At 44.8% G+C, this 22,316-nt stretch overlaps 1 protein-coding gene across 2 annotated transcripts in view; it reads left to right on the top strand.

Moving 5' to 3' along the window:
• Positions 1-22,316, top strand: part of BIN2 (bridging integrator 2) — a 43,383-nt gene that overhangs the window by 17,094 nt on the left and 3,973 nt on the right. Inside the window, exons 3-12 of one of the 2 annotated variants that reach the window (XM_010385315.2) lie at positions 2,658-2,712; positions 3,020-3,114; positions 3,687-3,782; positions 6,077-6,184; positions 6,499-6,584; positions 8,612-8,687; positions 9,853-9,935; positions 13,578-14,325; positions 18,111-18,191; positions 21,564-21,635. In XM_010385315.2, the coding sequence (XP_010383617.2) occupies positions 2,658-2,712; positions 3,020-3,114; positions 3,687-3,782; positions 6,077-6,184; positions 6,499-6,584; positions 8,612-8,687; positions 9,853-9,935; positions 13,578-14,325; positions 18,111-18,191; positions 21,564-21,635 (1,500 nt within the window). The remainder of the gene's footprint in view (positions 1-2,657; positions 2,713-3,019; positions 3,115-3,686; positions 3,783-6,076; positions 6,185-6,498; positions 6,585-8,611; positions 8,688-9,852; positions 9,936-13,577; positions 14,326-18,110; positions 18,192-21,563; positions 21,636-22,316) is intronic. The other variant, XM_030938966.1, reaches the window with a different exon arrangement.

Raw genomic sequence — 22,316 nt, forward strand, 5'->3', positions numbered from 1 at the left:
AAAAATTGAGTCCTTTTTTATCCTTCAAGAAAGAATTTAAAAGTCTTAATTTTTTTTTTTTTTTTTTTTTGAGACGGAGTCTCACTCTGTCGTCAAGGCTGGAGTGCAGTGTATTTTCTGAATTTTCATTTTTTTCTCATAATTTTTTTTTTTAGGTGGAGTCTTGCTCTGTTGCCCAGGCTGGAGTGCAGTGGTGTAATCTCGGCTCACTGCAACCTCTGCCTCCTGGGTTCAAGTGATTCCCCTGCCTCAGCCTCCTGAGTAGCTGGGATTACAGGTGCATGCCACCATGCCTGGCTAATTTTTGTATTTTTAGTAGAACAGGGTTTCACCATGTTGGTCAGGCTGGTCTTGAACTCCTGACCTTGTGATCCACCTGCCTTGGCATCCCAAAGTGCTGGGATTACAAGTGTGAGCCACCATGCCTGGCCTCTCCCATAATTTTTTATTTTTATTTTTTTTGAGATGGAGTTTTGTTCTTGTTGCCCAGAGTGGAGGGCAATGGCACAATCTTGGCTCACTGCCACCTCCGCCTCCTGGGTTCAAGAGATTCTCCTGCCTAAACCTGCCAAGCAGCTGGGATTACAGGCGCCTGCCACCACACCCTGCTAATTTTTTGTATTTAGTAGAGATGGGATTTCACCATGTTGGTCAGGCTGATCTCAAACTCCTGACCTCAGGTGATCCACCTGCCTTGGCCTCCCAAAGTGCTGGGATTACAGGCGTGAGCCACTGTGCCCGGCCCCATAATTTTTTATACTTTTGGTATCATCAATAGCCTCTCAAGTAATGAATACAGCAAATAACAAATAAACAAATTCACAACAAGAATTTTATGGTGTACTGAATAATGCAACTTGGCTTTCAAGTACAACATCCCCTGAACTGGTCTGCTCTGATTTGTAGGCTGGCTCCGTAGAGTACCCTTAAAGTGGGCTGCACCTCTCAGTCCATCCCTACAGTCCACAGTCCTGAAGTCAGGTTCCAGAATGTCAGATGTCTGGCCTTAAATTCCCAACCAACTCTTCAAAATGGGTTTAACACATAGGAAGGAGACCAAAATGGGAAGAGGGTCTAAACACCATAAGGAACAACTGAGGAAACCTATGAGAAAGACTTGGTCAAGGGTACATGCAAGTTGTCTTCAAGCATGTGTGGAAGAGAAATTAGATCTACTCTATGGGTACAGAAGGCCAACCCAAGACTCATATAGGAAAAAGTTGGTTTGTTTGTTTTGAGACAGAGTCTTGCTCTGTCACCCAGGCTGGAGTACAGTGACACGATCCAATCTCAGCTCACTGCAATCTTCGCCTCCCAGGTTCAAGCGATCCTCCTACCTCAGCCTCCTGTGTAGCTGGGACTACAGGTGTGCGCCATCACGCCCGGCTAATATTTTGTATTTTTACTAAAGACAGGGTTTCAGCCGGGCGCGGTGGCTCAAGCCTGTAATCCCAGCACTTTGGGAGGCCGAGACGGGTGGATCACGAGGTCAGGAGATCGAGACCATCCTGGCTAACACGGTGAAACCCCGTCTCTACTAAAAAATACAAAAACTAGCTGGGCGAGGTAGCGGGCGCCTGTAGTCCCAGCTACTCCGGGAGGCTGAGGCAGGAGAATGGCGTGAACCCGGGAGGCGGAGCTTGCAGTGAGCTGAGATCCGGCCACTGCACTCCAGCCTGGGGGACAGAGCGAGACTCCGTCTCAAAAAAAAAAAAAAAAAAAAGACAGGGTTTCACCATTTTGACCAGGTTGGTCTCGAACTCCTGACCTCAAGTAATCCACCAGCCTTGGCCTCCCAAAGTGCTGGGATTATAAGGGTGAACTACTACTCCCAGCCAGAAAAAGTTTTAACAGAACTCGTTTAAAATCAAGTGATACTGTCTCAGGCAAGATGTTAGTTTCCAGTTCCTGGAAGTATTTGAGAAGCAGAGGCTAAATGAACATTTGTCAGAGTAATAACAAAAGCAGTTCATCTATCAGATTGAGATTTAAACTTCCAAGTCTAAAAGATACCTTCTTTTCCTTTTTTAGAGGGAGGAGGAGCCGTTGTCTGAACTTGGGATTCCTAGGCTAAAAAATGAGATTTCAGACACAGGAGCAAAGATGGAAGCAGGGATAGATAGAGTTATAGATGAAGACATTCGGGGTGGAAGAGGAGAAGCAATGATGAGGCTACTTGGAGTAGCATAAAGCAGGTGACTGATGGAAGGGAAGGGTAAAGTGAGGCAAGGCAGAGAAGGATATTGGAGGGGAGAGGAATGTCTGTGTGGAGGTTCAGAGAAAGAAGGAGGCCTGGTATCTGCAGAAAATGGTAGCACTTTACCCAGAGAGAAGGGTGCAAGCCAGAGAATCGCATAGTGTCACATGGAGAACACTTAGATTTCAGCAGAGGAACTTGGGTATAGGCTCTTGTTCACTGGAAGGAAGACGCCAGTGTAATGGGGGCTTTAGCAAGCCCCTATCTTAAAAACTAACACAAAGGAGACCACCTACAACATGTTGGTAAAGAAAGTAAAGGCTAACTTATAAGCAATTGTGAATATTTGAAGAAATTTCAGGTGTGATTTCTGCTTTTAACCTACTTTTCGACTTTGACCTCTGGAGCATCTTTTGAAATATGAATCTCTTTAGTAACCAAATGTACTTTTCTCTTTCAGGCAGAAGGCTACAAGCTGTACAAGGACCTGAAGAACTTCCTTAGTGCAGTCAAAGGTGGGCATTGCAGCATGGGAGAATCCAGAGGGCATTTATACAGCTACTAAGAGGTTTGGGGGTGGAAAACAACAGCCATACCCCCAGGTTTTTGTCATTTTATCATTTGTCTACTCTTGACTCCTGGAACTTTGTGGGCTGAGGAAGAGTGACTTTTCCTTTCAGCCCCATCCAGCTTTCCTCGCTTACATAACCTAAACCTTCTGAGTTTGTCCTTCTGAATTGGAGCCACTGATTTGTCACCCATGTGATTACACCAAATACTGTTGGGGAAACGTGATGGTGGGACTGAATTCTCTCCTTTCAGTGATGCATGAAAGTTCAAAAAGAGTGTCAGAAACCCTGCAGGAGATCTACAACAGCGAGTGGGACGGTCATGAGGAGCTGAAGACCATCGTAGGGGTAAAAGTGGCTTGGGTTTTACAACTTGTTGGCACTTATTCCTGTTTGCATCTCAACCTCAGCTTAGCTTCTCTATCCAAGAAAATAGGAAAACAAAGGAGCCAGTTCACACTGTGCATTTGTATAGCCTCAGTCACTGGGTGGTAGGAAGAAGCTACAACTGTTAAGGTAAAAACAAGTTTTCCCTAATCTGTGGATTCCTCTAATTTTGACTCTCTTCCCCTCTTTAAAACATTATGGGAAGTTTTACCTCCTAAAGATGGGTTGTTTTTTAAAACAAAGTTCATGCAGTTATACACTCTTAAACTTTCCCATATAAGCTCTGGAGTCCAAGGCTTTAACCTTGTGCCCTGTTCGTAATCTCTGAATGTATGCTCAGACTCCCATAGAGCAGTTCCTTGGGGTAGGGGCTGTTTCTTTTCTTCCTCTGACTATTCCCCGGAATCCAACGTGGTATTCTAAATACAGTGCTACAAAAAAGAAGGTTTTTGCAGGGAGAATTTGGGTATTTCCCTGGTAGGCAGTTGTTGTTGGGAGTGGAGCCTTCACCAGCCTCTGCCTCTATCCCACAGAATAATGATCTCCTTTGGGAAGACTACGAGGAGAAACTGGCTGACCAGGCTGTGAGGACCATGGAAAACTACGTTGCCCAGTTCAGCGAAATTAAGGTACTCGATGTACAGAATCATGGTTGGCTTGTGGATGATCCATCCTGGTTAGAGAACATATTGGGTTAAGCATTATAAGTAGAATTAGAGCTCAATTAAGAATGAAGTTTGGGTAAGTTAGGAGAAAGATTAAGGTTGAGGGTTAGACAAGAGGTTAGGATATAAGGTCAGAAGTAGTGTGAAGTTTATGTTTAAACTTAGATTTCAAGGCTGGGTACAGTGGCTCACACCTGTAGTCCCAGTACTTTGGGAGGCTGAGATAGGAGAATCACTTGAGCCCAGGAGTTCAGGACCAGCCTGGGCAACATGGCAAAACCCCATCTCTACAAAAAATACAAAAAAAATTTGTCAGTGTGGTGGTGTGCGTCTGTAGTCCCAGCCACCCTAGGAGACTGAGGTGAAGGATCACTCGAGCCAGGGAGGGAGAGGTTGCAGTGAGCCGAGATCATGCCACTGCGCTCCAGCCTGGGTGACAGAGACTGGTGTCTCAAAATAAGTAAATAAATAAAATAAACTTAGATTTCAGTGAGCTATATTTGGGCTGATTTCAAATTAGATCCAAGTTAGAGGCATCCCCTTTAGCTGTGAGAAACAGCTGATGGCACTAAAGATGTTTATTGTATAGAAGAAGAAACATGGAGCAATCAAATAGTTATCTTCAAATACTTGAAAATCTGTTAGGTAAAAGAGGAATTGCACCTATTCTAAACTGTTCCAGAAAGCAGAATTAGAATTCATCTATTCATTCAGCTAGGTTTTTTTTTTTTTTTTTTTTTTTTTTTTCTGAGATGGAGTCTTGCTGTGTTGCCCAGGGTGGAATGCAATGGCGCGGTCTTGGCTCACTGCAACCTCCACCCTCCTGGGTTCTAGCGAGTCTCCAGCCTCAGCGTCCCAAGTAGCTGGGATTACAGGCATGCGTCACCATGCCCAGCTAGTTTTTATATTTTTAGTAGAGACAGGGTTTCTCTGTGCTGGCCAGGCTGGTCTCAAACTCCTGACATCAGGTGATCCGCCCACCTCGGTCCCCCAAAGTGCTGGGATTATAGGCGTGAGCCACTGCACCCAGCTCTAGTATTTGTTAAACACCTACTCTGTGAGGCACTGTGCTGATTCAGAGGAAGAAGTTAGAGGGAGTCTGACTTAAGTTCCTAATAGTTAAAGCTTTCCAAAAATGAAATGAAATAGATTCAAAGATAGTGAGTTGTCTGTTCTTTGTGCAAACAGCAGTCAAACTACTTCTTATCTTGGATGTTATAGAGAAGCCTCATGTATTGTATGGGAAGTTGGACCAGATAATTGCTAAGATCTTTTCAAATTCTGTGACTGAGAGAATGAAACGGTTCAATGACATAGTCTGCTTCTCAATGGTATAATTTATAGTTTGGATAAGGCTGAGTAGACTTTCTCTCAGTGGTCAGAGTAATTTATAGCTTTTATTGTGTTTTAGAGCTTTCAGAGCACTTTGTATTCAGCATTCTGTCTTTCAAATAGCAGTTGTATAAGGGAAAATGGGGCTACTGAGGCTCCAAAAGAGATGTGCCTTGCCACTGGCCACAGGCTAATGAATGGCAGATTTGGGACTAATTCCGAAAAATCCAGACTTTCACTTTCATGTGATTTTCCAGGCCATTTCTCCTGGAGACTGAAGCAGTTTATAATGGGTTCATAGGAAATATTAAAATTTAATACAGGGGGAGGTGGAGGTGGAAATATATATATGTATTTTATTTTATATATATACTATATATAATTAATACAGATTTCCACATGCTCTGTAGGACTCTATCTCCCTCTGAGAATCCCCCATTCTTCCCAGATACTGAGGGAGACCCCATGGGCACAAAACCCTATTAGAAAGTGAAATTGGGGCCGGGTGCAGTGGCTCATACCTGTAATCCCAGCACCTTGAGAGGCCGAGGTGGGCATATCACATGAGCCCAGGAGTTCGAGATCAGCCTGGCCAACATGGCGAAACCCCATCTCTACTAAAAATACAAAAATTAGCCGGGCTTGGTGCACATGCCTATAATTCCAGCTACTTGGGAGGCCAGAGCACAAAAATTGCTTGAATCTGGGAGGCAGAGGTTGCAGTGAGCTGAGATCGCGCCACTGCACTCCAGCCTGGGCAACAGAGCAAGACCCTGTCTCAAAAAAAACAAAAACAAAAAACAGCGAAAGTGAAATTTGATAATAGGATCCAAGAATCTTGCTCTCTGTTTGGTATTCTGTTACCTACATCCTGGCCACTAAAAAGTGAGTGAGTATCCACACCCTTTCTCATTACCCTGGGTCAGGAGAGAATTGCCAAGCGGGGTCGGAAACTCGTGGACTATGACAGTACCCGACATCACCTGGAGGCAGTGCAGAATGCCAAGAAGAAGGATGAGGCCAAGACTGCCAAGGTAAAGCAAAAACAACAACGAAAACTGTTAAATTCTTCCTGTTCTCCTCCCCATGGTGGTGGCAGGTGGCTGGGCCAACGTGGGTATAGGAAATTATAAATTCAGCATCCAGTGTCCTGAAGGAAATCTGTTTCTTCTGACACTGATGCTGTAAGGATAGTCAGAGTCTTGAGCCTAGGGAGGGCATGCTCAGGGGAAGAAGAGGGATGGCTCCTAGTAAGCCTAGTGCCTAAAAAATGCAGAGAATGAAGGGGGCATGCTGTAGTACTGGGTTCAGAATTGAGGGAGATTGTCTTGTCTCTTTTACCACCTAGGCAGAGGAAGAGTTCAACAAAGCCCAGACTGTGTTTGAAGATCTGAACCAAGAACTACTAGAGGAGCTGCCTATTCTTTATAATAGGTAATGACTGAAATTCTTTATAATAGGTAATGACTGAAATTGCTTGTGTGAAGCAAAGGCACCTTCTGTGCCTTTAGAGTAGGTAGATAAAAGTGTTTTAAATTTAAATTCCCACACTGCCCCCCTTTTTTTGAGACAGGGTCTCACTCTGTCACACAGGCTGGAGTACAGTAACACTCAATCTCAGCTCAGTGCAACCTCCACCTCCCTAGTTCAAGTGATTTTTGTGCCTCAGCCACACAAGTACCTGGGATTACAGGCTTGTGCCAACATGCCTGGCTGAAATTTTTTTTTTTTTTTTTTTTGTATTTTTAGTAGAGATGGGGTTTCACCATGTTGCCCAGGCTGGTCTCGAACTCCTGACTTCAAGTGATCCCCCTGCCTTGGCTTCCCAAAGTTCTCCAATTACAGGCATGAGCCACCATGCCCGGCCAAATTTTCCACATTTAAAGAGAAATCTGAGCAGAAACTCCATTTGTATCCTTTTTTCTTTTTATTGTACAAGATAGGCATAATAGATAGAACTGTGGTCGGAATATTTTATATTGTCACTTATTGGTGTACATAAGATGGAGCCTTTGTAATGAATGCATGTATTCTAAAACATTATGTGACTCCTAATTAAAATAAAATTGAAATTTTATTTTTGATTTTATTTTATTTATTTATTTTGAGACAGGGTCTGACTCTGTCACCCAGGCTGGAGTATGGCTCACTGTAACCTATGCCTCCTGGGTTCAAGCAATTCTCCCACCTCAGCTTCCTGAGTAGCTGGGACTACAGGCACGTGCCACCACACCTGACTAATTTTTGTGTTTGTTTGTTTTATTTTGAGACAGAGTCTCACTCTGTTGCCAGGCTGGAGTGCAGTGGCACAATCTCGGCTCACTGCAACCTCCACCTCCCAGGTTCAAGCAATTCTCCTGCCTCAGCCTCCCAAGTAGCTGGGACTACAGGCGCGTGCCACCAACTCCAGCTGATTTTTTGTATTTTAGTAGAGATGGGGTTTCACCATGTTGGCCAGGGTGGTCTCAATCTCCTGACCTTGTGATCCGCCCACCTCGGCCTCCCATAGTGCTGGGATTACAGGTGTGAGCCACCGTGCCTGGCCATTTTTGTATTTTTTGACAGGTTTCACCCTGTTGGACAGGCTGGTCTCAAACTCCTGACCTCAAGTGATCCACCTGCCTCAGCCTCCCAGAGTGCTGAGATTACAGGCATGAGCCACGGTGCCTGGCCTAGAAATGAAATTTAATATGGTTTCTTTAAAAGTATACTTCCTTGATTCACTTACAGGAGAATTCCATTAATGTACATACAGGCGTAGAAGTTGTCCTGTATTGCATAATGGGAAAGAATAATTACTTACTGTAATAATTATAATTAGGTGGCCTTATATTTATATAGCCCTTTAAAAAATTATTCAAACCCCTTTCATGTCTGCTCAGCTCTTCAAGAGCCCAAATCAGATAACTCCATGAAACTGTTAAACTTTGGTGTCAACCTGAACTGATACTGTCTCCCCTGGCCTTCCTGCTCCTAAGAATCAGGTGTGTTCCTGGCCTAGCTCTGATGAATCCAGATCCCAGAACATCCTGAGTGTGGGATGTGGGATGGCTTTTTTTAAAGGGGGTCTTACTCTATTGCCCAGGCTGGAGTGCAGTGGCGTGATCTCGGCTCACTGCAACCTCTGCCTCCCAGGTTCAAGTGATTCTCCTGCCTTAGCCTCCGAAGTAGCTGGGACTACAGGCACGGTGCCACCACACCTGGCTAATTTTTTTTTTTTTTTTTTAGTAGAGGTGGGGTTTTACCATGTTAGCCAGGATGGTCTCGATCTCCTGACTTTGTGATACATCTGCCTCGGCCACCCAAAGTGCTGGGATTACAGGCGTGAGCCACCATGCCCAGTGGGATGCTTTCTTTTAGGAGCCTTGGTGGCTGGTTTTGGCTTAAGGTCATACCTTGTATTTCAAACAAAGAACTTTCCCATGCCTTACCCGTGTATTTGTTATTTTGCTTCCTAATAGTCGTATTGGCTGCTATGTGACCATCTTCCAAAACATTTCCAACTTGAGGGATGTCTTCTACAGGGAAATGAGCAAGGTGAGAAGCGTCTGGCCAATTGAGGCTTGTGGGTGTGTTTTTTAGTAAATATGAAGGTAGCCTTGACTTACATAATTTCTTTAAATATGCATATTGGCACCACAGATTTTGACTTCTATCTCATGATGAAATAAGAGCACTTCATTGTATATTTAACTGTATTAAAACACATCAGAGGGCCCTCTTCATCTCCCTTAACAACTGAGTAAGTGCATCCAAATTTGAGCTTTAGCATGAATAAAGGAGGTTAAGCCTATGGAAGGAACAATTAAAATGGGGAACCCCATTGTGAAATCTCTATCTATTGTTGCTGGGGACTGGAGAGTGCAGTGTTTAAGGACAAGTCAGTTTCTCAGGTGGTTAGTCTCAAATAAGACTAATCCTCTCAGTGACAGGCAGCCATATAACATAATTTATGAAGTCTTTTCTAGTCCTGGGATTCCAGGATCTTTGTTACTACAACATTAGTTATATTCACACACAGCTACACATACCACTCTCCGTAGTTTATTTGGCTAACATGTGATTTGCCTAGTTAATATTAAAAATGAGGTTTGTTTTTTTTTTTTGAGACGGAGTCTTGCTCTGGTGCCCAGGCTGGAGTGCAGTGGCGCAATCTCAGTTCACTGCAGGCTCCACTTCCCGGGTTCACGCCATTCTCCTGCCTCTGCTTCCCAAGTAGCTGGGACTACAGGTGCCCACCACCACGCCTGGCTAATTGTTTTGTATTTTTAGTAGAGACAGGGTTTCACTGTGTTAGCCAGGATGGTCTCGATCTCCTGACCTCGTGATCCGCCCACCTCGGCCTCCCAAAGTGCTGGGATTACAGGCTTGAGCCCCGCGCCCAGCCTAAAAATCAGTTTTCATTCCCTGGATCACCTGTGAGAAGCTGGAACCTCAAATCAGACATCAGTTATGGACCCTGCCTTGAGACAGCTGCCAGTCCGATGGAAGAGGCAGAACTTAGAACACAGAGAGACAAGGAAGGAGGGGGTGGTGGGAAAGGACCCTGGACTCTAATGCTAGACAGATGAAGAGGAATTCAGATCAGAGTTGAAAGGGGGAGGTTTTATTTTGGGAAGCTGTCTGAAGGGGAGGGGAGAAGGGATATGCCACTCTCGGGTTCCCAGTTGGCTAGCATCCCCTACTTTCTTACTGGCTCTAGCTGAACCACAATCTCTACGAGGTGATGAGCAAACTGGAGAAGCAACATTCCAATAAAGTCTTTGTGGTGAAGGGACTGTCAAGGTGAGCACCGTCCAAGACTCTTTTGCTTCGTTTGTCCCATGTGTGAACGTATTCAAAATCTTCATCTCCAGTCCAGAATCCTGACCTGTCCCTAGGTGCATGTGTATGATGATGTTTGTTGTTTATACTATGCGCCTATATAATTTATTTTGTTTTTTACTAAATTATTTCAGGGCCAGACATGGTAGCTCATGCCTATAATCCCAGTATTTTGGGAGGCTGAGGCAGGAGAATCACTTGAGACCAGGAGTTTGAGACCAGTCTGGGCAGCATAGTGAAATCTCATCTCTACAAAAAAAAGATTAAAAGAAAATAAAGATCAGCCAGGCACAGTGGTGCGTACCTGTACTCCTACCTACTCAGGAGGCTGAAGCAGGAGGATCACTTGAGCGCAGGAGTTTGAGGGTGCAGTGAGCTGTGATCATGCCACTGCACTGCAGCCTGGGGGACAGAGCAAGACCCTGTCTCTAAAAAAATTAATAAAAATTAAATATTTCAGACATAACTAAATGTATAAAGAATAATATAACAAATAGCCATGTAAATACGTTGTAAATATAGCTGTTCCTCCCCCACTCACTTTTTCTTTCTGACACCACTAAAGGTAACCACTATGTTACATTTAGTATTTATCATTTCCATGTGTGTTGTTTTATTTTATGTGTGCATGTATGTTTCACACATAACACGCATGGAAATACTAAATGTAATACTAAATGTAGCATGCACACATTGTATTGTTTCACACATACATGCATACATAAAATATTGTTTTGCATTTTTTGTGTGTTTTTTGTTTGTTTTTTTTGTTTTTGAGACAGGGTCTTGCCCAGGCTGTAATGCAATGGTACGATCTTGGCTCACTGCAACCTCCGCCTCCCGGGTTCAAGCGATTCTCCTGCCTCAGCCTCCAAGTAGCTGGGATTACAGGCGCACGCCACCATATCCAGCTAATTTTTGTATTTTTAGTAGAGACAGGGTTTCACTATGTTGGCCAGGCTGGTCTTGAACTTCTGACCTCGTGATCTGCCCGCCTTGGCCTCCCAGAGTGCTGGGATTACAGGCATGAGCCACCATGCCTGGCTGTTTTGCATGTTTTTTTTTTTTTTTTTTTTTTGAGACGGAGTCTTGCTCTGTCGCCAGGGCTGGAGTGCAGTGGCCGGACCTCAGCTCACTGCAAGCTCCGCCTCCTGGGTTTACGCCATTCTCCTGCCTCAGCCTCTGAAGTAGCTGGGACTACAGGCGCCCGCCACCTCGCCCGGCTAGTTTTTTGTATTTTTAGTAGAGACGGGGTTTCACCATGTTAGCCAGGATGGTCTCGATCTCCTGACCTCGTGATCCACCCGTCTCGGCCTCCCAAAGTGCTGGGATTACAGGCTTGAGCCACCGTGCCCGGCCTGTTTTGCATGTTTTTAAACTTTATATAAATGGACTTATACTGTATGTATTGTTCTGCAACTTCTTTTGTTCTCTTAGTATTGTTTGTAAGATTTTTCATTATTACTATATGTTGCTATAGTAACTCTGCTGTTTTCTTTCTATAGTTGTTACTGTATGCCTAGTTCATGATTTATTTATCCTCCTGCTAGTTTGGGGCATTTGAATTACCTTCTAGGTTTTTGCTATTATAAATTATGTTGTGATGAACAAGTTTTACATTTGTCCCTGTGAATATTATCAAGAGTTTCTTTAGGGTCTGTCTATACTTGGAGCAGGATTATTGAGTCATAAGATCTGTCATGGGGCTTCTCGACCCTTATGAGATATTGCCATATTGCTCTGCAAGGTGATGATTCCAGTTTACTACCCATTAGCAGTGAGTAAGAGCCCTCATGAGTCCACATTCTCACTACATATGAAATTGTCAGATTTCTTCATTCTTACAAGCTCATGGGTATGAAACGGAATTTTTTTTTTTTTTTTTTTTTTTTGAGACGGAGTCTTGCTCTGCCGCCCAGGCTGGAGTGCAGTGGCCGGCTCTCAGCTCACTGCAAGCTCCGCCTCCCGGGTTCACGCCATTCTCCTGTCTCAGCCTCCCGAGTAGCTGGGACTACAGGCGCCCGCCTCGTCGCCCGGCTATTTTTTCGTATTTTTTAGTAGAGACGGGGTTTCACCGTATTAGCCAGGATGGTCTCGATCTCCTGACCTCGTGATCCGCCCGTCTCGGCCTCCCAAAGTGCTGGGATTACAGGCTTGAGCCACCGCTACCGGCCTTTTTTTTTTTTTTTTTTTTTTTTTTTTGAGACGGAGTCTCGCTCTGTCGCCCAGGCTGGAGTGCAGTGTCCGGATCTCGGCTCACTGCAAGCTCCGCCTCCCGGGTTTACGCCATTCTCCTGCCTCAGCCTCCCGAGTAGCTGGGACTACAGGCGCCCGCCGCTTCGCCCGGCTAGTTTTTGTATTTTTAGTAGAGACGGGGTTTCACCGTGTTAGCCAGGATGGTCTCGATCTCCTGACCTCGTGATCCGCCCGTCTCGGCCTCCCAAAGTGCTGGGATTACAGGCTTGAGCCACCGCGCCCGGCCGAAACGGAATTTTTTTTACAGTTTTAAGTCATAGCTTCATAATTGCTAATTACCTTGAGTATCTTTTCATGTTATTGGCCATTTAACATTCCTGTTCTGTGACTTTCCTATATATTGTTTTCCCATTTTTCAATTGGGTTGTTGACCTTTTATAAAAAAATTGATCTATATAAGTTTTTGTTTGCTGATATATTCTAGATTCTAATCCTGGATGCTCAAGGATAAGCATGGCATCCAGCACATAGTAGGTACTTGATAAATGTTATAGTTGATTCTTGTTCATGGTAGTTTTGTTCTATAAAGTTGCCACACTCACTGAACATCAAACCACAGGTTTCTGTGAGCCCCTGATCACAAAATTTTCATCAACCACCCAACATATAACCTTGTTTTATGGGAGCTTCTGTTTAAAGACACCTTATTTAATCTATATTATTAATTTCTTAATATTGAACTCACAACCAGCAGTATTGTAACTTATGCCTGAATGAAGCTTATCTAATACATGTATTTTCTCTGGAAGGCACATCACAGTCTTTTTGCACTTAGCACTACAGCTTGGGGGCCATTTTAAATAGCAAAATCACCAACAAAAAGCACAAAGTTAGGAAAACATGGTGGAAAGGACACTTGTTTACAGTTTGAGAACGGAAGCAAGAAGGTAGATGGTTGTCTTGTTAGACTTCATCTGGAAAGTGTGTGCCAGGCAACTCATTCTTCACTACTTGTGCATGTCCAGTAGTGACTGGGAAAGGGCCACAAGTATTGATTTAGGGGTTCCAAATAAATAAGTAGGTAATTCACAAATACGAAATCTGTGTAGTTCAACTGTATATCACCCATTAATCTTTGCCCCAGAGAAAATATTTGCTAACATTTTGCAGTGTTTCTTTCCGGTCTCTTTCTCTGTACATATTTTTACATAATTGAGTTCATGATATAGATAAAATTTTGGCCTTTTTTCACTTCACTCTGTAAGTGTTATTGTAAATTATGCAAACTTTCTAACATTTTAAATTGCTTTATTCTGTTTATTATATGCATCATAATTTATTTTTGCATATTTACGTTGCTTCTGGTTTTTAGCCATTCTGAATCTGAACATCTTCCTTTTTTATCAGCAGCAGGCGCTCTTTAGTCATTTCTCCCCCAGTTCAAACAACTATGGTCTCCAGTCCTCTTTCCTCACCTACTAGTCCCTCTACACTTTCCTTGAAGAGTGAGAGTGAATCTGTCTCAGCAACTGAAGATCTGGCACCTGATGCAGCCCAGGGGGACGACAATTCTGAGATCAAGGAGCTCTTAGAAGATGAGGAAATAGAGAAGGAAGGATCTGAAGCAAGCTCCTCTGAGGAAGAAGAGCCTCTACCAGCCTGCAATGGCCCCGCCCAGGCCCAGCCCTCGCTTACCATTGAGAGTGTCAAGTCCCAGGAGGAAGTTCTCCCCAGCTCCCCAGCTCCATCACCTGGCGGAGCCCTGAGCCCTTCAGGGCAGCCTTCATCTGCCGCAGAAGTAGTCCTCCGAACCCGCACTGCAAGTGAAGGATCCGAACAACCAAAGAAGAGAGCCTCTCTCCAGAGGACCTCAGCACCCCCTAGTAGGCCTCCTCCACCTAGAGCCACTGCAAGCCCCAGGCCCTCCTCAGGGAACATACCCTCCAGCCCTCCAGCCTCTGGAGGGGGTTCACCCACCAGCCCTAGGGCCTCCTTGGGGACTGGGACTCCAAGTCCTAGGACCTCCCTAGAGGTCTCTCCTAATCCAGAAACACCAGAGAAGCCAGTGAGAACTCCTGAGGCCAAAGAAAATGAAAACAACCACAATCAGAACCCTGAAGAACTTTGTACTTCCCCCACCTTAATGACATCTCAGGTAAGAGTAGTTCTGGTTGGGTATTTAATTTGATTTAATTTATTTATTTATTTAAGTTAGGGTCTCACTCTGGCACCCAGGCTGGAGTGTAGGGGTGCAATCACAGCTCATTGCAGCCTCAACCTCTCAAGCTCAAGTGATCCTCCCCCAGTAGAGATAGGGTCTCCTTATGTTGCCCAGGCTGATCTTGAATTACTGGTCTCAAGTGATCCTCCTGTCTTGGCCTCCCAAAGTACTGAGATTACAGATGTGAGCCACTGCACCTGGCTCTGGTAGTGTCTTTATATTCTTTTATAACCTCCATGTAGGTATCTTTACTATAGTCAGAATACTCTTGGACACCTTTTTGGATTCTGGGGATTGTTTCATGTCTTCATAGCAATTTAGTAATCTACTTTTAGGGTAATTGGCTTTTTTTTTGAGATGGAGTCTCGCTGTGTCACCCAGGCTGGAGTGCAGTGACGCAATCTTGGCTCATTGCAACCTCCGCCTCCTAGGTTCAAGCGATTCTCCTGCCTCAGCCTCCAGAGTAGCTGGGATTACAGGCACACACCACCACACCCAGCTAATTTTTGTATTTTTAGTAGCGACGGGGTTTCTCCACTTTTTTTTTGTTTTGTTTTGTTTTGTTTTTCGAGACGGAGTCTCATTTTGTTGCCCAGGCTGGAGTGCAGTGGCGCCATCTCTGCTCACTGCAAGCTCCGCCTCCCAGGTTCACACCATTCTCCTGCCTCAGCCTCCCAAGTAGCTGGGACTACAGGCACCCGCCACCACACCTGGCTAATTTTTTGTATTTTTAGTAGAGATGGGGTTTCACCATGTTAGTCAGGATGGTCTCGATCTCCTGACCTCGTGATCCACCCTCCTCATCCTCCCAAAGTGCTGGGATTACAGGCGTGAGCCACCACGCCAGGCTGGTTTCTCCATGTTGGTCAGGCTGGTCCTGAACTCCTGACCTCGTGATCTACTCGCGTCGGCCTCCCAAAGTGCTGGGATTATAGGCATGAGCCACCGCACCCAGCCGGTAATTGACTTCTATAAGGTGCTTATCTCTAGTAGTGTTAATGAGCAGATTCTTACTAATTTCTTTCTTTTCCTCCAACTTCTGGGAGTTCCTAGTATAAAGAACCTGTAGTTGAAGCCAGGTGTCGTGGCTCACACCTGTAATTTCAGCACTTTGGGAGGCTGAGGCAGGCAGATCACGTGAGGCCAGGAGTTCAAGACCAACCTGGCCAACATGGTGAAACTCTGTCTCCATTAAAAATACAAAACTTAGCCAGGCATGGTGGCGTCTGTAGTCTCAGCTACTTGGAAGACCTGAGGCACAAGAGCACTAGAATCACTTGAACCCAGGAGGCAGAGGTTGCAGTAAGCCGAGGTCACGTCACTGCATTACAGCCTGGGCAACAGAGTAAGACTGTGTCTCAAAGAAAAGAAAAGAAAAAGAAAAAGTTAAAAAAAACACAAAATGTAAAAATTAAAAAAATAATAATAAATTTTTTTTTTTTTTTTTTTTTTTTTTTTTTTTTTGAGACGGGGTCTCGCTCTGTCTCCCAGGCTGGAGTGCAGTGGCCGGATCTCAGCTCACTGCAAGCTCCGCCTCCCGGGTTCACGCCATTCTCCTGCCTCAGCCTCCCGAGTAGCTGGGACTCACAGGCGCCCACCACCTCGCCCGGCTAGTTTTTTGTATTTTTTTAGTAGAGACGGGGTTTCACCGGGTTAGCCAGGATGGTCTCGATCTCCTGACCTCGTGATCCGCCCGTCTCGGCCTCCCAAAGTGCTGGGATTACAGGCTTGAGCCACCGCGCCCGGCCATAAATAATAAATTTAAACCAAAGAAGAACTAGTAGTTGGAATCCTGAGCTTTACCTTCTTTAGTGGGGGCAGGAGGGTGGGTCTCACTTCATTTCATTATACCTGTGACTATGGTAAATAGACCCTGAAAAAAATGGCAGCAAATTTCCAGAGTGTGTCTTCTCTGATGAGAAGACCTAGAAGCAGGAACTCACAGAGGGAAGTAAAGCAAAAAAGACAGCCTTTTAAAAAGGCTGCTCCCTACTTGGGAGGCTGAGGCAGGAGAATTGCTTGAGCTTATGAGGTTGAGGCTGCAGTGAGCACCACTACACTCCAGCTTGAGCACCAGAGTGAGACCCTTTCTCAAAAAAAATTTTTAAGGCTTTTGAAAAAAAAATTGAGAGATGCCAACCCATTGAAGAGCAAATAGTTCTGTGAAGGATCTGTAAATCAAGTCATACCCTTTTTTTTTCTTTCTTTTGAGGCAGGGTCTCATTCTGTCACCCAGGCTGGAGTGCAGTGGCATGATCACGACTCACTGCAGCCTTGACCTCTCTGGGCCCCAGTGATCTTCCCTCCTTAGCCTCCCAAGTAGCTGGTACTACAGGCGCATAGCACGCCTGCCTCATTTTTGTATTTTTGGTAGAGATGGGGTTTCGCCTTGTTGCCCAGGCTGGTTTCAAACTCCTAGGCTCCAGGATCCTTCTGTCTCTGCCTCCCAAAGTGCTGGGCTTACAGGTGTGAGCCACCGTGCTGGGCCTCAAGTCATATTCTAGTCACATTATATGGAAAGGCTATCATATAGAGATTTGACTTGTTCTGTGACACTCCAGAGGGCAGAGGCATAAACTATGTATAAAGACTTTTTTTAAGATACATTTTGGATCAATACAAGAGGAACTTTAAACAATTAGCTCAATTTTTAAAATGGGATGAAAAAAAATATTGTGGAAGGGCAAAGGAGACACAAGGGGCTGACCAAAAAAAAGTGGGATGGGCCGCCTTAAGAATTAGTTCTCTGGCCGGGCACGGTGGCTCAAGCCTGTAATCCCAGCGCTTTGGGAGGCCGAGACGGGTGGATCGCGAGGTCAGGAGATCGAGACCAACCTAGCTAACACGGCGAAACCCCGTCTCTACTAAAAAATACAAAAAAAAACTAGCCGGGCGAGTTGGCGGGCGCCTGTAGTCCCAGCTACTTGGGAGGCTGAGGCAGGAGAATGGCGTAAACCCGGGAGGCGGAGCTTGCAGTGAGCTGAGATCCGGCCACTGCACTCCAGCCTGGGCGACAGAGCGAGACTCCGTCTCAAAAAAAAAAAAAAAAAGAATTAGTTCTCTTTCCTTGATGTTAAGAGCTAAGGGCCGGGCGCAGTGGCTCACGCCTGTAATCCCAGCAGTTTGGAAGGCTGAGGTGGGCGGATCATGAGGTCAGGAGATCCTGGCCAACATGGTGAAACCCCGTCTCTACTAAAAATACAAAAAATTAGCTCGGCATTGTGGCATGTGCCTGTAATCCCAGCTACTTGGGAGGCTGAGGAAGGAGAATGGCGTGAACCCAGGAGGCGGAGCTTGCAGTGGGCGGAGATCGCGCCACTGCACTCCAGCCTGGGAGACAGAGCGAGACTCCATCTCAAAAAAAAAAAAAAAAAAGAGTAAATAAAATTACAATCTAGTAATGATAAGTGATACAAAGAAAAATTAAGTAGGGAAGGGCACAGGGAGTGGGAGCTGAGTTGGAAGTTTATAGAGCAGTCAGCGGTGACGTGAGCAATGCAGAAGGCTAGCACATGAGCCGTGTGTGTATCTGGGAGAAGTGTGTGAGATATCTGGCACTCATCAGGTCATCCCACCCTACTACTGCCTGTGTCTGATCGAGGCTACCTCAGGAGCCTCCTGCTATCTGAGAGGAGCTAATATGGACCAGGGGCACAGGGATGGCCCCCAGGATGGGAAGGTGTGGGACTCTCTCCTCCACTGTTCACTTTGATTCACAGATTGCTTCAGAGCCTGGAGAGGCAAAGAAGATGGAAGACAAGGAAGAGGATGATAAGCTTATCTCAGCTGACTCCTCAGAGGTACTAAAAGCCTAAGTCATCTACATAATTATGCCCTATTGTTTTTACATATTAAAATTTATTTTTCTTTTTCCAGAAGTATATCTTTCAGAGGCCCTCAGTCCTGATTCACATGAAGCACTGAGGGCCCTAACAGAGCAAGATATAAAACTTTTCCTAGGCTGGGTGCAGTGGCTTACGCCTGTAATCTCAGCACTTTGGGAGGCCAAGGTGGGTGGATCAGCTGAGGTCAGGAGTTCAAGAGTTCGAGACCAGTCTGGTCAATGTGGTGAAACCCCGTCTCTGCTAAAAATACAAAAATTAGCCATGCATGGTGACATGCGCCTGAAATCCCAGCTGAGAAGGCTGAGGCAAGAGAATTGCTTGAACCCGGGAGACAGAGGTTGCAGTGAACCGAGATCTCGCCATTGGACTCCAGCCTGGGCAACAAGAGCAAACTGTCTCAAAAAAAAAAAAAAAGAAAGAAAACTTTTCCGGCCGGGCACGGTGGCTCACGCCTGTAATCCCAGCACTTTGGGAGGCCGAGGCGGGCGGATCACGAGGTCAGGAGATTGAGACCATCCTGGCTAACACAGTGAAACCCCTTATCTACTAAAAATACAAAAAAATTAGCCGAGCGTAGTGGCAGGCGCCTGTAGTCCCAGCTACTCCGGAGGCTGAGGCAGGAGAATGGCGTGAACCTGGGAGGTGGAGCTTGCAGTGAGCCAAGATCGTGCCAATGCTCTCCAGCCTAGGCGGCAGAGCGAGACTCCGTCTCAAAAAAAAAAAAAAACTTTTCCTTAAGTCAGGCTCAGTAGTGCAAACCTGTAATCCCAGCTACTCAGGAGGCTGAGGCGGGAGGATCACTTGAGCCCAGGTGTTCAACACTGTAGTATGCTATGATCACACCTGTGAATAGCCACTGCACTCCAGCTTCGGCAACACAATGAGATCTCATCTCTTTAAAAAAATTTTAATAAAAAGATCTGGGTGCAGTGCCTCAACCTCCCAAAGTGGCTGTAATCCTAGCACTTTGTGGGGGGCTGAGGCAGGTGGATCACTTGACCCCAGGAGTTTAAGATCAGCCTGGGCAACATAGCAAAAACCCATCTCTACAAAAAATACAAAAATTAGCCAGGCATAGTGTCACATGCCTATGGCCTCAGCTACTTGGGAAGCTGAGGTGGGATCACCTGAGCCCAGGGAGGTCAAGGGTACAGTGAGCCGTGATCACGCCACTGCACTACAGCCTGGGCAACAGAGTGAGACCCCATCTCAAAAAAAGATTTTTTAAATTAATAATAAAAATAACTTTTCCTTGGTCGGGTTTTAGTCTGAGGCAACTGTGCCGATGGAGAGAGATAGGCAGGACATGTGGATAGTGAATAAGCGCAAGATAAATGCAGGGTTTTGAGTAGGTAAGTACAGCCACTTCTCATTTTTCTGCACTGAAAAGAGCAACTCAGTGGTTGAATTGATTTCAGTTTGGTTTTATAATGTATTATATGATTTTAGATGGAGACAGTAATAGAGTGACCTTTTGTTTGCCTCTGGGGAATGACAAAACAAGCTTGCATTCTTTGAGTAATCTTTTTAAAGGGAAGAGTTTATAGGAGCCAAGACTCTTTCTGACCATTTTAACAAACAGGCTAGTAACACTGTCATCCCTGAAAAAGAGGTACAGGATACACTCTCCTTTCCCCTGTGTCTTTCTCCTTATATCTGAGATTTATAATATTTCCAGTTCTCTGGTGGGATTGCTTTGTTCATCAGCTAAGGAGAAATATTTTTGCTATAGAATTAAGCAATAGAGCATCTTAGATCCTAGCCTATTCGTGTTATCAATCCTCTGAAGCCTATGTATGCTCACTTCCCTTGCAGATGCATTATAAATCATATTTTCTCTCAGGCAGAATTATGTACATGTCACATGTAAAAATGGGTAAATATAAATATAACTGGGAAAAAACAGACATTTTTGAAAAAAAATTACTGGGAAAAAATCTGTTCTTGCTTACCATTTGAATCATCTCAGAGAGATGGAACGTTTGATAACTTTCTGGGAGGTGATATAACATCACCTTTGAGCTAATTCATGACCTGAAAAGGGAGGAGGGAGTAAGAAGAGAGAAAATGTCCTTCAAGGAGAAATCATGGAATTTCAAGTGACTATCACACTGCTAGAAAATGGTTCTGTTGGCCAGGCGCCATGGCTCACGCCTGTAATCCCAACACTTTGGGAGGCTGAGGGGGTGGATCACTTGAGTTCGGGAGGTTGAGACCAGCCTGGCCAACAGAGTGAAACCTCATCTCTACTAAAAGTCAGGCATGGTGGTGGGAGCCTGTAATCTCAGCTACTTGGGAGATTGAGGCAGGAGAATCACTTGAACCTGGGAGGCAGGGGTTGCAGTGAACTGAGATCATATCATTGCACTCCAGCCTAGGTGACAGAGCCAGACTCCTTCTCAAAAAAAAGAAAAGAAAAGAAAAAAAAATTAAAAAGAAATTGGTTCTGTTTTTAAAATATGGATTTTATAGTTTGTAAATTAAATTTCATTTTTTTAAAACTTGTTTTAAACCTCACAGGATCTTCCCCTAGCATAGCAGTTTCTAGTCAGGGCTTTCTTTCTTTTAAAAACTTGTTTTAAACCTCACAGGATCTTCCCCTAGCATAGCGGTTTCTAGTCAGGGCTTTCTTTCTTTTTTTTAAATTTATATTTTTAGAGATGATCTCACTGTGTTGCCCAGGCTGGAGTGCTGTTGGTATTCACAGGTGCAATCATAGTGCACTGCAACCTTGATACTCCTGGCCCAAAGTGATCCTCCTGCCTCAGCCTCTCGAGGAGCTAGGACTACAGCACCCCTGCACATGGCCTAGACCGGGCTTCCTACACCTTGGGTTCCCATCTCAGAACCTAAAATTTTTCCCAAAGAAATCATTTTACCACTTGCTTCTCCTAACTGCATGTCATGGATTAGGATCACTTAAGTGTGAGAGTTGCAGTATGTTCTTGAGGAGGGTTCATCTAAAAATGGCAGGTAGTAATTTTAAGACCTCGCACTCCCTTGTAGATACACATCCACACCATGTCACACAGATTACGTGGTGTTTGATCGTGGAAGCAGCACTGGAATCCAAAGACCTGGTTTCCTGTCCCAGCAAGTCTTTTTACCCTTTGAATCTTAGTTTCTTGTTCCTTCATCTGTAAAAGAGGATGGATGAAAGCCTTTCCCGATGCCTTCAGGCTCTGGTGAAACAACATTGTATTTTGCCCTTTGTAATAGTACAAATACTGAGACCCTTGTAAAGTATAAGGCACAGAAGACACTTCTACGCTGAGAGGCTGGAAAGGTTGAGCCACCTCTTAACTGACAGAACTCTTCTCTTTGTAGGGCCAAGACCAGCTTCAAGTCTCCGCGGTACCAGAAAACAACAACCTCACAGCACCTGAACCTCAAGAAGAGGTAAGACCAGATATACAGAGAATAGATTGGGCATTAGGTTGACAGGGGTTTGGGAACAGGTTTGGGAACAGGCTGGAATCTTCACTACAGGCTACAAGGGGAATCCAGCAGGGAACCATACCCTTAGGGCAGTCAAGCAGGTGGGAACCAGAAGAAACAAGAATGAACTGGGACTTCATGGTGTCTCTGTGCCCATTTCCCTATACTTGACCTTAAACTGGCCCTATCTTCTAGGTATTTATTTAATTAAATCTCAAGTTATTTCAAAAAGGAGTTAAAGAGGTTAAGATATTTTTAAAAAATACAAAAAGGTCATATTATACAGTAATGTATTGCTCAACAACAGGGATATGCCCTGAGAAATGCATTATTCAGCGATTTTGTCATTATGTGTGGCTGTATGGTAGAGCCTATTGTTTCTGGGCTGCAAACCTATACAGCATGTTACTTTACTGAATTCTGTAGGCAGTTGTGACACAGTGGTTAATATTTGTGTATCTAAACATAGAAAAGTAGAGTAAAAATACCTATAAAGGTAAGAAGTGATACACTTGTATAGGGCACTATCATGAGTGAAGCTTGCAGGAGTGGAAGCTGCTCTGGGTGAGTCAGTGAGTGGTGAGTGAATGTGAAGGCCTGGGACATTACTGTACACTACTTAGACTATAAACACTGTACACT

This window comes from Rhinopithecus roxellana, chromosome 10 (assembly GCF_007565055.1).
Source record: "Rhinopithecus roxellana isolate Shanxi Qingling chromosome 10, ASM756505v1, whole genome shotgun sequence".
NCBI lineage: Eukaryota > Metazoa > Chordata > Mammalia > Primates > Cercopithecidae > Rhinopithecus > Rhinopithecus roxellana.